General features: G+C 42.0%; 2 protein-coding genes across 4 annotated transcripts; both read right to left on the bottom strand.

Moving 5' to 3' along the window:
• Positions 1-344: 344 nt before the first annotated feature.
• On the bottom strand, positions 345-7891 carry uevld (UEV and lactate/malate dehyrogenase domains). Of its 2 annotated transcripts, XM_039809334.1 has the most exons (12): positions 7707-7748; positions 6232-6316; positions 6060-6125; positions 5809-5972; positions 5558-5699; positions 5379-5473; positions 5169-5274; positions 4150-4320; positions 3878-4042; positions 2694-2781; positions 2358-2481; positions 345-1271 (listed from the first exon to the last, which is right to left on the bottom strand). In XM_039809334.1, the coding sequence occupies exons 1-12, from the start codon at positions 7746-7748 to the stop codon at positions 1107-1109; spliced, it is 1413 nt and encodes a 470-aa protein (XP_039665268.1). In that variant the 3' UTR covers positions 345-1106. The 2 variants fall into 2 exon arrangements, with proteins under 2 accessions (XP_039665268.1, XP_039665269.1); XM_039809335.1 differs by lacking the exon at positions 2358-2481 and having other exon boundaries at positions 1110-1271; positions 7707-7891.
• Positions 7892-8218: 327 nt separating this feature from the next.
• Positions 8219-14469, bottom strand: spty2d1 (SPT2 chromatin protein domain containing 1). Of its 2 annotated transcripts, none has more exons than XM_039809333.1 (6): positions 13861-14469; positions 13412-13526; positions 11697-13316; positions 10271-10430; positions 10099-10176; positions 8219-8796 (listed from the first exon to the last, which is right to left on the bottom strand). In XM_039809333.1, exons 1-6 carry the CDS (start codon positions 13921-13923, stop codon positions 8703-8705), a joined length of 2130 nt encoding a protein of 709 aa, XP_039665267.1. In that variant the 5' UTR covers positions 13924-14469; the 3' UTR covers positions 8219-8702. The 2 variants fall into 2 exon arrangements, with proteins under 2 accessions (XP_039665267.1, XP_039665266.1); XM_039809332.1 differs by having other exon boundaries at positions 13412-13529; positions 13861-14468.
• Positions 14470-16069: the final 1600 nt, after the last annotated feature.

The following is a 16069-nucleotide window of genomic DNA, read 5'->3' as shown; positions in this document are numbered from 1 at the left end:
AGGTTACTGATAATAAATCATTTTCATCTTAGGAAGTGATGTTAACAGATGTTTGTACGGTTTGTTCGTGAACTTTTTGTTCTCGCTGCCGCGATCGATTCTTAGCCAAGAATTTGGGATCTCGGCCTGCACACAAGTATGTTTGGCTTGCTGGAGTATCTTTAGTCATGCGGCCTGACCACCAATTGTACATCACTGCTCCTTTTATGAATCTGGTTGACGGCAGTGATGCCCGGGGCTCAGGCCAAAGCTTATGTACATTTATGCAACTACTTATTTGAGTTTTATAAAGAGATAAACCTTAGTCGTCCATTGTCCTCTCTTTCCCACAGAGACAATCCACATCTGGTTCCAGATATTTATTGCAGACCCACAAAACTGTGTAGTCTTACTGTACATATGTTAGGCAAAGTATTCAACACAAAGTAAAAGAGTAAGAGAAAAGGTTATTTAAATATAAAGACATTTGAAATCTCAAATAAGGCCATTAAATATGCGAGCTGTACTTCATCAATGAGCCGATCTATTAAGTCAGCACCAACAGCAACTGTAGTGAATATAATATACATGCTGCCCCACACGTTATCGGCCAACACCCTGATTTTTTTTTTCAAAGGCATTATGTAAGGAATGGGTTAGTACAAAAATATGGATAATTACATCATCTTTGGTAAAAAGTAGTCAAGGCCAAATTGTATTTACTGACAAAAATATAGTTGTTCAAAACTACAAGTATCACTATTCTTAAGATGCTTTTCCAAAAAACGTAACCATGCATTCATGTACCAAATGTTCATGTTCCAAATGTATGAGACACAATGAGCAAGTCTTGGTCAATTTTAAATACTAAATGCAATCTGTACATTGATATTTCAGATTCCTTCCACCCACATGTAATACACAGTATCCAACGAGAATATAGAAACAAATCTTGTGAATAAACTTTACATATTTAAGACACCAATTCTGTCCATAACTGAACATGCATTTCAACTGCAGCACAGGGACCGTCCACCTGCTGAGGGTGTGTTGACTGGAGAACTGCCCCCCGCCAGTTAGCAGCAGTCAAGTTAAACCAAAACTGGGACTGCAATCATATATTTACGTCATATGGTAAGCTGACTCACAAGGTTAGAAAGGGAGGTGACGCTTTCCCTTAGTTTAGAGTCTTCTTCCTGTCCCAGGGACACTCCGGCCAAGCGCGTGGAACCGTTTGATCCTATGATGCACGGCAAGCTGAGGAACACCTCTGCACCTATGCCACCCCAGCCCTAAAGCAAACAGAGAATGCAGATGAACATCTTTTGTAATCAAATTGCAACGAAAACCTCCTTTAAAAAACAAACAAAACACACACAAAAAAAAAAAAAACACCTGAATACACGTCATCTACGCAAAAGGCACAAGATACAGATTAATTCCATCTCCTAAGCTTAACTTTCAGTTGCTTTACTGGTGTCGTTGTCTTAAAGTGCTCATATTATGCTCATTTTCAGGTTCATAATTGTATTTAGAGGTCGTACCAGAATAGGTTTATATGGTTTAATTTTCTTAAAACACCATTTTTATTTTGTTTGGGGGGGCCTTTTCCCTTTATTGACAGTGGATAGACAAGAAAGGGGGAGAGAGATGGGGGATGACACGCAGCAAAGGGCAGCGGGACGGACTCGAACCCACGCCGCTGCAGGACTCGGCCAACATGGGGCGAACCCTCTTACCGGGTGAGCTAGAGGCCGCCCCGAAAACGCCGTGTTTTTGTTGTGCTGCACATTGCTGCAGCTCCTCTTTTCACCCTGTGTGTTGAGCTCTCTGTTTTAGCTACAGAGTGAGGCATCTCACTTCTGTTCCATCTTTGTTGGGAGTCGCACATGCGCAGTAGCTAGGTAAGGACTACTAGCCAGTCAGAAGCAGAGTACGAGGGAGTGCCATGCTAGCAGCTAGGCGAGCATTATAACGTGTGTTACAAAGTGACGCACGTTCGTCACGGAAGTAAAGGCTGGACTACAATAGAGCTGTTGGTTTGGAGCAGTTGGTGAGCCTTTTGGGGGTGGACTTTGGGCTTTTTCACTTTGTAAACCTATAACATGCACACACACAAAAAAAAAAAGATATATGACAATAAAAAAGGAAAGGGAAAAGGCCAAAAAAACTAAATATGAGCACTTTAACACCTCACAATTAAAGTTTGATGATTTCACCGACACCCTTACGACTGTGGATGAGATAACTTCGCCTCAGTGTCAAGCACCGAGGCGACTGACTTCATACACTCAGGGAAACGCACAACACCGGATGACGGCGAGGCCGACGGCGAGAGCGATGCTATCGTTTTGATATGAGACACTCGGTGGTTCTACCTGAGCCAGCGTGGAGACAGAGTGGGTCTTCATCCTATCGGTCAGGACGCTGTTTGTGATGTCAGCGATGGACAGACCCACAGACCACGACCGCTGGCCTCTATTCTTCATCATCTCAAACGCTCTACAAGCACAGAAAGAAATTGTACTTTGTAGGTTTTGAAATTTGAAAAAAAAAAATAAAAAAAAATAATTTGGTCAAGCATGATCAACGTGTTGTTACAATTTCTAACCCTAATCTAATTCTCTAAATCCCCTAACACTTCCTTAAACCGTGTCCACAATTTTGGATCCAGTGGATTTCTTCACACATACAGCACTAATTTGCGCCGGTACCTGTCTAACAACGGTTTCGCAGCACTGGATCCTGCTGCGATCTCGTGCTGCGCGTTGGAGCTCAGCCCGGTGTTACTCATCACAGCAACTGCAAGACAAAAACATTGACGAGCTGAATCATGTGCGTCGTTCGCTAAAAGGCTCCTCAAGAATGGAAAGAACATCTGAGATTAGCAGGATGGGCAGCATGGCTGGTTGTAACAAAAGGACACATTAAAAAGGCAGGTGACAAACAACAAATGAAGGGGATTTGTGTAATGACAATTAATGCATGCAACTAGTAAACTCAGTGGCGATTTTAGACCCCCTTTTATTTCATCTCAGCCCCCCTAAAAATTATAATAATAAAAAAACTAATTATTACATAAATGTCAGTGCTTCAAGTTAGAGTTTGCTAAACTTATCTTTCATTTGATTCTGGTAGTCCATAAAGGGACTTTTTTTTCATATGTTCAATATTTTTGCATTTATCTTATACAGTTTTAATAATAAATACATATATTTATTGTTATCCAGTGAAATGACTGATTTAGCAGGGGGGGGGGTTAACACTTTTGCAAGGCACTGTATCCGTGTCACATTCTCATATGGGGCTGAGCCCCCTTAAAAGGTCCCATGGTATGAAAATTTCACTTTACAAGGTTTTTTAACATTAATATGCGTTCCCCCAGCCTGCCTATGGTCCCCCAGTGGCTAGAAATGGCGATAGGTGTAAACCGAGCCCTGGGTATCCTGCTCTGCTTTTGAGAAAATGAAAGCTCAGATGGGCCGATCTGGAATCTTGCTCCTTATGAGGTCATAAGGAGCAAGGTTACCTCCCCTCTCTCTGCTTTGCCCGCCCAGAGAATTTGGCCCACCCATGAGAGAGAGAGAGACATCATGGCTTTCAAACGAGCAAAGTGGCAGTTGGTCAAGGCCACGCACCCCCTTCCACCTTGCCCCCCTCTCCTCCTCAATAGCTACAGACACAGAAATGGTACATACTAAGGAAATCTCATTGTGGGACTGGCTCTAGTGGCTGTAATTCTGCACCAAGGCTGAATTTCGGGAAAGAGACTTCAGATACAGTATTAGGGGACCACTAAGGTCTATATAAAAACATCCAAACAGCACCATGTCATGGGACCTTTAAAAAGGTGGGATCCTAGAATCGCCCCTGATGAAACTGATCCTTTCGGGCTCACCTTTGTTGTCTGAGAGTTCTCCTATGACCCAGGCTGGTCTGTGAGTGTTCAAGTTAATATCCAGGATGTGACTGAGTCGCGCAGAGTCCAGGTTACACCCTGCTCCGATCACCCGTGTTGGAGGCAAGCAACTCTGCCTCCAGGCAACATGGCTCATGATGTCCACTGGCATTTGGGCGGGGAAAAAAAAAGACAACAGAGTTGACGATATAAAAATAAATAAAGAAATGAGCCCCTTCTTTAGAGGGAGCGTCTTTTTCTCCAACACCAACCTGGTTGTGAAGCGATGAGCATTACTGCGCTGGGGCTGAGACGTGCCAGATTTGGGATGATTCCTCTGTACAAGTCCACATTAGTCTGAACCACGCTCAGGTACGACTGCTCACTGCTCCATGCATTCGCGGTCACCACGACAACCGTGGAGCCTGCAGAGGCTGACAAATCTAACAAAGGAGAATTATCAGTCGTTAACTCCTACACATGTCTAACACAAAACCTTGTACTTCAACGTTATTTAAGCCAAGGACCCCTTAACTAAAAGAGAGAGGGAGGGAGCAGGGACCCCCTACAACATATGCAGTATTGTACAAACTTAAGTTGTGTATTAAACTGGGCCTACAATAACGTGTAGGGCGGCCTAAGGCCTTTATCCGTACCTTTTTAGTGAATAGAATACTAAGCTATTAAAATAATAATTGTTGGCATGATTTTATAAATCATGATTGAATGCTGAACATACATGCGGCATCTGTGGAGGGCTCCCTTAGTGACTACCTTGCCTACAGGCCAGTAAGCATACCAATAATGGTTGTTTTTTTACACTAATAACCTGATTTATATGCTAATAATATGTTGGATTCCCGTTAAGACGTTTTCATTAAAAAAAAAAAAATCAATAATTAACAATAACTTGGTGGCCACACCCTGCAGTAACTCCGAGGACCCCATAGGGGTCCCGGATCCACTGTTGAAGATCCCTGTTGTAGAGGATCAGCCAAATCTCAGAGAATCGTTTCTAGCCACAGACACTGTGTTAAGGCTCCATTAATCCCCAATGGATGCACTGTGTTCTGTTATGGCCTCTGACAGGTCAAAGTTCCGGGTCGGCTACAGAACTGCAGCTGGTTGGAATTCAGTGACTGCTTGCTGTCACGGAGGTCCAGTCATCAAGGAGAAGCCTCCCTAAGCACAATGCCAGTGCGCTACCTTTCGAAACAATCTCGACGTCAGCGATGACTCAGCCGAGAGGCACTTCGAACATTACTGTGTGACGGCGCACAAACTGACGTACCTCTGGATACCTCAACCTTGGGCAGGCCGAAAATCTCTAGGTCTGTACTGCCGCCCTTGGTGGAACTCTCAGCGACGTCAATGAACACGAGTTTGTCCACTTTACACTGTATGAAAATCAGAACAGAAATTTGCACCGTCAGCGTCAGAATATGAGACCTTTTTAAATGACAATTTTAATTCAAGCGGACATATTGTGTAAAAGGCCAACCTTCGATAGAATGCTCATCACTGATGCCATTCCTAAATCTCCTCCCCCGATAACTGAGACTTTGTTAATGGATTGATCGCGATGTCTGCTTCCACCTGAAATGGACCCGAGTTAAAGCTAACGATAACACACAACCATATGAGTATTGAACAAGCGAAGCTGCATATCAAATTAAGCACCGTCATTGATCTGTAGATTGGAAACAAAAGCCAGGAGCTCATGGGGGTCTTTATTGTCTGCTGTGGTCTTTGCGGACAGTGGAGGATCCTCCTCAAACTTGGCAATCATCTCAGTCAGAAGACCGACCACGGAGGACTTGGGCTGTTACAGAGCAACAAAAAACAACAACACAGCAGCAAGACTGATGAGAACACCTCGAGAGCCTCTTCAATGCAATTTTAAAGTTTATGCAGAAAGTAGGACATCTTACATAATCCCAGTTGTGCAGCCCCGGCAGGTGGATCCGTCCTCCTCCGTCAACATGCTTGCCCTCTCTGATGACCATGTCCGGGGTTGGTCTCAAGAGGCATATAGGAGGAGTGAAGGGGAACGAGTCCATCAGCCACAGCTGGATGGGGAAGTTGTAGGAGCGGCCTTAAGACGGAGACGCTGGCATTAGTTCCCACTGACACGGTAAGTCCCTTTCTCCCAGACTGATAGACAGTGATAGGTCAGCCTTACCTTCGTACTTGACAGGGATGTTACCAATTAATTTCAGGAGATCTTTTTGGGTGCCGTCACTAAATGCTGAAATAGACAACATGAGCTGTCGGTATATCCGCGATAAACGCATGGGATGTATGTAGAGAGCTACAAAAGATGAATGAAGTTAGATTCCCCAAGAAAAACTCACTGTATGTGCCTGTGGATGGTTGCATCCCAGGGTAGCCTCGATGGATCTTCTGCAGCTCCTCAACAGCAACATCATGGAATTTGTACTAAAAAGATAAGACTCGTTTGTGGTTGCTGAGATGAAGGTGTATATATATATATATACACAGTATATGAATGGATGTATACATGTATGTGGAGCTGGGCAATATATCGATATTATATCGATATCGTGATATGAGACTAGATATCGTCTTAGATTTTGGATCTCGTAAGTGGTGTCTTTTCCTGGTTTTAAAGGCTGCATTACAGTAAAGTGATGTCATTTTCTGAACTTACCAGACTGTTGTAACTGTTCTATTATTTGCCTTTACCCACTTATCGACATTACTGATGATTATTTATCAAAAATCTCATTGTGTGAATATGTTGTGAAAGCACCAATAGTCAACACTACAATATCGTTGCGGTATCGATATCGAGGTATTTGGTCAAAAATATGGTGATATTTGATTTTCTCCATATCGCCCAGCCCTACATGTATGTATACGTGTCTGGACGGTAACATTTGCAATTTTGCTAATCGGAACACCTTAAGGGAGATGGAAAAACCTACAGATTCACCCCACCCATTTTTAAACAGTTCTAATTTCCTAATGACATTGATTCATTTTTTTTTGGTTTGTTTTTAATTTGACTTAATTATCAAAATGAAGATTCATCAATCAAGGCTCAGTAATGTTATAGACTACAAACCACACTCTTGCGGGGTTCAATAAATCATTCGTGATTGTATTAAGTTTTGATGCTGCTTCCCATCATGAGCTGCCCTGTACACTGGGCAGCAATGGGTTGGTTTTGAAAAACTGCTATCCAGCAGTTAGTGCTCGCCTTGTGTCATATTCCTGTTGTTCCTCCAGCACATCTAGCTAAGTAACAGAGCTGGTTCAGCCAGTTGGTGAAGGCTGTCCGCAGCCTCCATACGTATTAACTCTCGTAGGGTTTGGTTGGCCTGTTTATAAAGCATAAAGTAGCCTAAAAATTATCACCCAATTCGGTGTTACATCTTTTTGGCCAACTTCGTAACTTATTACCACTAGTTTTACACTTCTTTATGGAACTGGTGGTGAATAAATCTAATTTACATGAAATTACGCCTAATTATTGAGTAAAATAAGCAGCAATTAGGAATTATCTTGACTAATAGTTAAGGTCAGAGAAACATACGTTTATGGATGACACAGATTTTTCTCCCGGGTAGACAATACAAGTAGCGATCATCAATTAGCGTATGGAACCATCCATGTTATTTTTATGAAATGTGGTTGAAAAGAAAGCCATGTTTCTGACATAGAAACTTTTGAAAACGGGTCAAATTTGACCAGAGGAGAACTAGAGGGTTGACGTTAGCCTGCTGTGCTAGCCGGCACTGATACGTAAACAGTTTGAATTTATTTTAACCCTTTTCAAAGCTGTTCATTTGGTAAATTAACTAACCTTGGAGAGGATCCGCTGTATTTTCTCTGAACGGAGGTCCATCTATTAATTACAACAATAAAAAGCACTACTTCTTGATTTTAACCCTCTTGACGGCTGAATAAACTTCCGCAAACTTTCAAGAGTGCGACACGACAGGGCCCGCCCACTTGGTAAGTCAGGTACGGCAAGCCAAGGGGGGAAAAAAAGGCACACGCACAATTTCCTTTCTAAACCTTCTCTGCCACAACATACCTGATGCTAACGTTAACGCTGTTACTCAGTCTAATGCTACAAACATCAACAGTCCTTTCACAACATAAATAGCTTTTTTTGAAAACAATATTCCGCACAATTTATGGCAAGACAATATTTCATATTCCATTGCTTTAAGCAAAAAAAAAATCATACCATTTTCTACAAGTAACATTTGTAGTAGCACCCAAGTTTTGTATATATATATATATTACTAAGATTGTCATACTCTGAGAAAACATTGACATAAAACTAAACAAATAAAAGCCTTTAAGCAATAATTTCTCTTCAACTCCCTTTAAAGAGAAACACAACACATCAAGTGGTAATGTTTTCTGCATATTCAATTGACTTCGCAATCAAAATTTGTATAGAGAAATATGCAACAATGTCTGCTGAAAAAGCATTTTTATCAACACTTGCCATCCCCCAAAAAAAAAAAAAACACACACACACACTCCTCCATACGTATAGTCCTCTTCGCAACTCAGTTTCTTTTTAAGAAAACCTTGCAAATAAATAATGCCAGAATGATTTGTGCATATTTTGTCTTTTTCAGGTGGTCTTTGACTAACATTCTTCTCTTTCCCTCTGTCATGTGTCACTCCACTCAGTTTTTGTCCCAACATAAGAAGAGATGCAGAGAGAAGCAACAGAGGCAACAGAGGTGGACACAGTCACTGGGCTTCATGGCAGACCCCGTCCCGCATTACAGGACACTTTTTTTTTTTTTTTTTTTCCCATCTCAATGACAAAGGGGCTTCAGTTCTTTCTTTTCCTCTTGGCATCTTGCTTTTTCAGCTCTTCTTGCTCTCTTTTCTCCTCCTCCAGATCTTCCTGTACAGCCATTCGCAGGCTAAAGTAGCAAAGCACAGGGATACAAAACAAATAATGTTACACAAAAAGGGGGATACATTTTACAGCTCTCTGTACACAAAGTGCATATGAGGGGTGTCACGATTCTCCAAATCCACGCTTCGATTTGACTTTTGATTTTAAGGTCACAATTTGATTTTTTGTCTTCGATTTAAACATTTTCTTTTCAGCAGTGACTGCAATGCCACAATAAGTGCCACTAGATGGCATAAGGGTACTTTACAACAACAGTTTGAGTTTTTCAAAATGAACAAAGTGCTAATGACTGCACTATTACTTTAAAAGGTCCCACGGCATGAAAATGTCACTTTATGAGGTTTTTTAACATTAATATGCGTTTCCCCAGCCTGCCTATGGTCCCCCAGTGGCTAGAAATGGCGATAGGTGTAAACCGAGCCCTGGGTATCCTGCTCTGCTTTTGAGAAAATGAAAGCTCAGATGGGCCGATCTGGAATCTTCTCCTTATGAGGTCATAAGGAGCAAGGTTACCTCCCCTTTCTCTGCTTTGCCCGCCCAGAGAATTTGGCCCACCCATGAGAGAGAGAGACATCATGGCTTTCAAACAAGCAAAGTGGCAGTTGGTCAAGGCCACACCCCACTCTCCACCTTGCCCCCTAATCTCCTCCTCAATAGCTATAGACACAGAAATGGCACATACTAAGGAAAGCTCATTGTGGGACTGGCTCTAGTGGCTGTAATTCTGCACCAAGGCTGAATTTCGGAAAAGAGACTTCAGATACAGTATTAGGGGACCACTGAGGTCTATATAAAAGCATCCAAAGAGCAGCATGTCATGGGACCTTTAACAAGATGCACATGATTGCACCATGGAGTCCATGTTTTACCTTCGTTGTGAGTTTCTCAAAATTAACAAAGTGCAATTGAATGCACCATTAGTTTACCAAGATGCACATGAATGCACAATGGAGTCTGTATGACCCCACATGCTTTACCTACGTTGTTTGTTTCCATAACTCACTTACGGGGAAGGCAAAATATTGCCACACCGGTGACTTCAGGAGGATATCCTTGTTCTGCTGTTTCTCCGTTATCTCGCACTGCGGCCATGGTGTATGAAAAGGCAAGCTGCAGGCTGGCGATAAGCTAACGTTACCCTGTGTATTTAGCTGCATGCTATCAGCCAGTAAGCTACGCTATGTCTGTTGTTTATTTCTGCAGACGTGTTAGTTGAAATCAAAAAGCTCATTTCAAACAACTTTCAATTTAAAATCCAATCGTGACACCCCTGGGTTAAGGGCTATGAGGTTTATTTTCGACTTACCTCCTGGCCTCCTCTTTTTGCAAATCTTTCCAGCTGCTCTCCATGAATTTAAGCGCATAGTCACTTTCATCCTTGTATCTGAGGAGGTTAAAAGCAAATAAGGTCTTCTCATATAGAATTCACAATACAGTAAAATGACTCGTAACCTGAATATTTTGGGGACACAGCTTACTTGTTACGATCGTAGCCGAAGATTTCCTTAATGTGCCTGGAAATGTCATCTTGCCCGTCATCTCCATCATCAATAAAATCGTCCATTTCTGGGTCATACTCATCTTCCTCGTCCTCGTATTTCCTTTTGTACGCAGAGGTGATAGGTCCCAACATTGTACCTGGGTAATAAATACAGAAATTCATTTTCAGAATGGGTATTGACTAGACATGAATACAAACCGTACTACATAAAAGCAGACATTTGGTCTTGCTCGGGGGACGTAAGAAATGTTAAAACTAGCAAGCTAGGGTTTTGAGAATTATTGAATTTACAAAACTCAATTTCATGTTACATGGCTGATGACATTGACAGTATGTTTTGTTTATCTGTTTTGGAAAGATAGCTGCTCTCTGACCCAGGAATAACGACAAAGGCGGCGGAGTGTTGCTGACGCACTTCATTCAGTCTGGCAAACAAACCCTTTACCCCGTAATACTGATTGTGTTGTTTCAGGCTGTTCGCAAACTGTCAGAGGCTGTTTGTTACATTCTATTATACGATATTACATCAAAACATGCGTTGCATGCATTGTCGGACAAAGTTCACTGTAAAGTGTTGATGCTGGGGTATGTGTGTTATGAGCTGAAATGAAATGCTTAGTGGGTTTATTGCGTATACAATAGAAATTGGTACAGTGCACTATGTATGAGCTGTGAATAAATATGGAAAACATACATTTTCATACCTTGTTCTTGTTTTGTCATGTGTAAAAGTTGAATTAATATCACACAATATTATTGCAGTTATTACATTTCAAATAAAAACTTTCAGAATTCTTTGTTTTGCTTGAGTGACCACAGAAAATATGTTGCTATGAAAGCATGTAGAGGGAAGGTGATATGATCTGATAGTTATCAAGGGACTTCCCTAAAACAGAAAAGTTGCAGTGATCTATCAATGTGCTTGAGCAAGACAAACTTAAATGCTCTCTTTTATGTTGCTCTGGTGAAGAGCATGCACTAAATAGGCGAGTAGAAAGGGGCTTACAAAAAGGCTATTTTTACCCCACCTACTGCACTGCTTTGATTTGAACCCATTTGGTAAAGCACATATGCCTAAGTCAGTCTTCGTCTTTATTAGTTTGTAATACAAACTAATAAAGACGAATACCATACCAATACCATTAAGGTTAATGTAATAAGGATACAGTATCCTTATTACATTAACCTTAATGGTATTTTAGTTTCAGCAATAATACTGTTAATGTCCGTTTTATCCTTGTTAGTATCTTTTTTTTTGGACGGATTTTAACACATAGGAATACTATATTGACATGTGCCCCATAAGTTGATGTTTCTACAACTGAAATGGGTACTCAAAGTTAACAATTAACAAGGCCAGTTGGTTGGTAATATCATACCATTATACTCTCTCTGGCTCTTACCTGGTGGTCTCGGTGGCATCCCTGGTCTCGGTGGCATCCCTGGTCTCGGTGGCACGCCTGGTCTCTGTGGCACGCCTGGTCTCTGTGGCACGCCTGGTCTCTGTGGCACGCCTGGTCGAGGAGGGACTCCTGGTCGAGGAGGGACTCCTGGTCTGGGTCCACCAAAATTCTTGGATGAAATGGTCTCTGACACCACCGTGCACTTGGGTTTTCCAGGTCCTGATCCCATGCTGCCAGTTGGTCGTCCAGGTACTGGTCCTCCACTACCAGGCCGACCAGGTCCAATCCCTGGAGGCCGGGGTCCACCACCTCGAGGCTGACCCTGTAGGCCACTCCCACCAGGCCTGGCCTGTGGTACACCACCCGCTCTAGCTTGGAGCGTGCCTCCAGGTCTCGACTGAGGTTGGCTCCCGGCCTTAGGAGGGCCGCCCGATGACGGTCTCATCACCGAATTACCACTTGGTTTTAGAACAGAATTACTTCCAGGCCTTAGTTGTTCTCCCTTTCCCGACTTGTGGCCGCCGACTATAGGTCCCTGCTTCAATGAGCTACCCTGACTGGGCCTGGTCTGTTGGGAGCTACCATGCTGCGATCGTTGGCCTGTTGCAGCTGTTCCAGGAGCCCTGGTCCCAGGAACACCTGAGGCTCTTGATGAGCTTTCTTTTTTGAGGATAAGGTCACTTGCGGTGCTGGATTTGTGACTCGACGAGGGCTTAAGGCCCCCTTGTTTGGCTGAAACCTGAGAAGACGCAGCTTTCGAAGGAACTTTACTGTTCATGGCACCAGATGAGCTAGACAAGCTTGTCCTGGATCTGTCTCTATCGCTGTGAGACATCTTGGGTCTCTCTCTTTCTCTGTCACTAACAGAGAGCTTGGAAGAAGACTGGCCTTTATCACTAGTTGGCGTTGGATGCAACTTCTTCCCTGACCCACTCGGAAGACTCTGCTTTTCTAAAGAGTTCTTTTGCGGTTTGCAGTTCTTCTGCTCCTTCTCGAAAGTGTTTTTTTTTATTGAACTAGAGCTAGACTGAGACTTGCTGTCTCTCTCTTTCTCTGCCTTTAAATCTCTGTCCAGTCTCTTAGCCTTGCGCTCCATCTCCAGTTCCCTTATCTCTTCAGCTGTTCTGAGCCTGTCATCTTTTTTCACTACCTTGGCTTTCACCTCAACTGGCTCAAACTGCTTCTTCTCAGCCAATTTGAGTAATTCTGCAAAGTTCATGGGAGGTGGAGCAGGCTTAGGTGGCCCACTGTTTTTTTTAGATGAGGGCTTGCTGCTGTTGCTACTACTACTACTACTACTATTCCCAGAAGAACCTGTGGTTTTCCCGGGTCTCCGCGGTTCTGGTTCCTGCTCGGGCTCTGAATCTGTCGGTTCATACTCATAATTATCCTCATCATCCTCTGGGTCAATTGAGTTATTCCTAAATCTTTCCTCCATCGATTTGTCTTCCTGCATTTCATGTTTCGATCTCCTTTTCTTAGGAAGCTCTACCACTGGGATGCCATTGTAGCCTCTGAAATTGTCCTTAGTTCTGGAAGCCATGGCTCGTGCTTTACGGTCCGACTTCAACTCAACCCTCTTTGCTAGTAGTTCTTCCTTCTGTTTCTTCATTAGAATTTCTGATAAATTGGGGATACATATCAACATAATCAATAAAGAATGCATTCTGTACAGTATGTACATGACTGTCAAATTGTTATTTACTTAAAGTTACCTTTCTTTTTGCTATCAATCTTTTGCTTCTTCAAAAGCGCCTGCACAGCAGAAGAACTTACACCTTTCGATCTTGGGTCCTTTTTGGGGGGTCCAGTTTGTAAACTGTATCTCTTCTGCTAAAAGGAGGGACACATAAAACATGAAAATGTTACACAGATCTCTTTACCATTTGTTGTCTACTTAAATGTCTCAGTCAATAGGGAGAGAAGATATCAGATATGTTGGTCTAAGGATCCCTTTTGATGGAAATATTAAATAATATAAAAAATATATAAAAATAAAAGACAGGCCCACAGGTCTCTGTAGACGCCTGCCTAGCATGCAGGGTCAGTAACGTCATTATCTGATCCTCTCTGACGGATGAGCTGGCACTTGTGTGCTCACAAAATTGGCCACGAATGCCCATTTTACGGTTTAGTTGAGTGTATGTGACAGTATTTAACTTACCTGTACACTGCTGAGGCCTTGGTTTTGCGAGGCGATGTCCAATATATTATCAAAGTCCATCATTTTGGCAGCAGGTGATGCACGCTGGCTGTTTGAAATGAAGCAAGAGACTCAACCAAGAGTGCTAGCTAAAGCTACCGTGCTAAAGCTAACGTTAAGCGTTTACCTTACGAACCATGTATCGTTAAGTTGGTTCGGGGTTTTGCGTTACGAAATGACACTTAAACAGCTATAATGACAAAACTTGACCAAACACAGTCCGTTAGAAGAAAAACTGTATATCAAACAGTGAATGCTACTTTACTTCATCAGCTTACGATAACACACGCTAGCGAAGTTAGCTAACCTTACGTTTACTAACGTTAGCCAACCAAGAAGCCCGAAAAGACGAACTTTTGTGCTGCTATAACACACCAAACTAAGGCCAGATCCATTCAAATATCCGTACGATTAAAGCCTATTGAGAGAGAAAAAAAATACAAACTCAGCCATAATGTTAAGCCGGCTGTTCGTAACGTTAGAAAAAGCGAGAAAGATAGAAGATTTTTTTTCTTCTCCTTCTTCTTCGTCGTCTTTGGGGTTTAACGGCAGCTTGCATCCCAAATGGTGCACTTCTGCCATCTTCTGGAGTTAGTTAACTCCTACAGTGTCCAGTATGTCAGATTTTTTTCTCATTCGGATGCTGACCAATTTAATATTGTTGGCAGTACAGCAGATACAAAATCATTGAGAGCGTAATTTCTACAAGATTTGTGTTCATCGGTGAATGTAGGATATATGTCTGACAGATTAGGAATTAATTAGCTAGCTAAAGGGCTGTGACTTCACATGTCTTCACTGTAGTTTCACTAGTCCGTTCCGTGAAGAAAATGTATTCCAGGTTTTTTGTGTGACTGGCATTTCCGCATTTGGCCTAGCACTAGACCACAATAGGTCGACCTCTTGTGGTCGCTACCATTATGGATCTTCTTCATCAAATCAACATTTTACATGTTAGTCTGAGGCAATTAGGCTAACAATTTGCTAGAACTGTTAACAGCTACATGGTTTCCAGTGGTGGAAGTATTTACTGTAGCCTAGACCTTTTACTGAAGGAAAAGTACGTAGCACTACCATACTGAAGTAGCCTACTTACAAGTAGGCTAACGCATTCAAAATTAAACTTGCAGCGTAAGGTGCAGACACATTTTCAAATACAGTCTACTTGACTATAAGAAAAAGCATAAAACCATAGCTTTTATATATATATTTTGTAAGTTGCTTTGGATAAAAGCGTCAGCAGGTAATGGTAATAGTAATTTGAATAATTTCAGAAGCTACTTTTCACCACTGATTGTTTCCTACAATTCAAGGCAGTTTCTTCCACACATGGGTCCATTCCCCCAGTTTTGGAGCCACAGAAACAATCCTTTTTGGTGTCCATCAAAAAGGATTCACATGCCAATTTTTTATTAAGACATCGGAATAGAATTGAGGAATAGAGTTAAGTAATTCTATTCCGATGTCTTAATAACTCATGGTCTACGTTTATGTAAAATGTGATTTAATTTCATTCATTTAAAATATAGCAGTAAAGTAAAAAAACAGCTAAGACACAGAGAGAGAGAGAGAGTGAGAGAGAGAGAGAGAGAGAGAGGAAATATATTCAATTATGAATGCAGATTTAGAAGCAAAATTGTATGTTAGGCTGTACCACAGGCTCACAATTCCATTTAATTCAGTGCACTCATACCACTTAATTCAAATTGAAGAGCATTTTTATAAATGTATTATCTTTCAGATTTTACGGAAAACGTTTGGTAACGCCTGATCTGAGACAAGATCAGTGGAGAGATCAAACTGAAGCAAAATCAGACAGAAGATCAACACTGTATTGATAGCAATGTAATAGCAATGTATTTTTGTATGCAATCAGCACTCTGTTTTATTAGAGCATCGTTTTTATCTCTTAGAGATGTTTACGAAGCTTTTTGCCTGATTTCTAACGCCTAATCTGACCCATTAAACAAAGGATTGTCGGTGCACACTCAATAATAAGCCCGAAACAAATGTTACCAACGAGCTCTATTGCTGTATGATGTAAATAAAGGCCATCTGCTCCGATATGTAAACAGCAGACCGACTCCTCCTATCCGGGCGCCCCTCGCGTCTTGACCCGCCCCCGTTACGAGCACTCTCTGCTCCTATTGGTCAACAGAGAATGCCCTGC

This window comes from Perca fluviatilis, chromosome 8 (assembly GCF_010015445.1).
Source record: "Perca fluviatilis chromosome 8, GENO_Pfluv_1.0, whole genome shotgun sequence".
Classification (NCBI taxonomy): Eukaryota; Metazoa; Chordata; class Actinopteri; order Perciformes; family Percidae; genus Perca; species Perca fluviatilis.
This window is presented reverse-complemented; position numbering and strand designations above follow the sequence as displayed.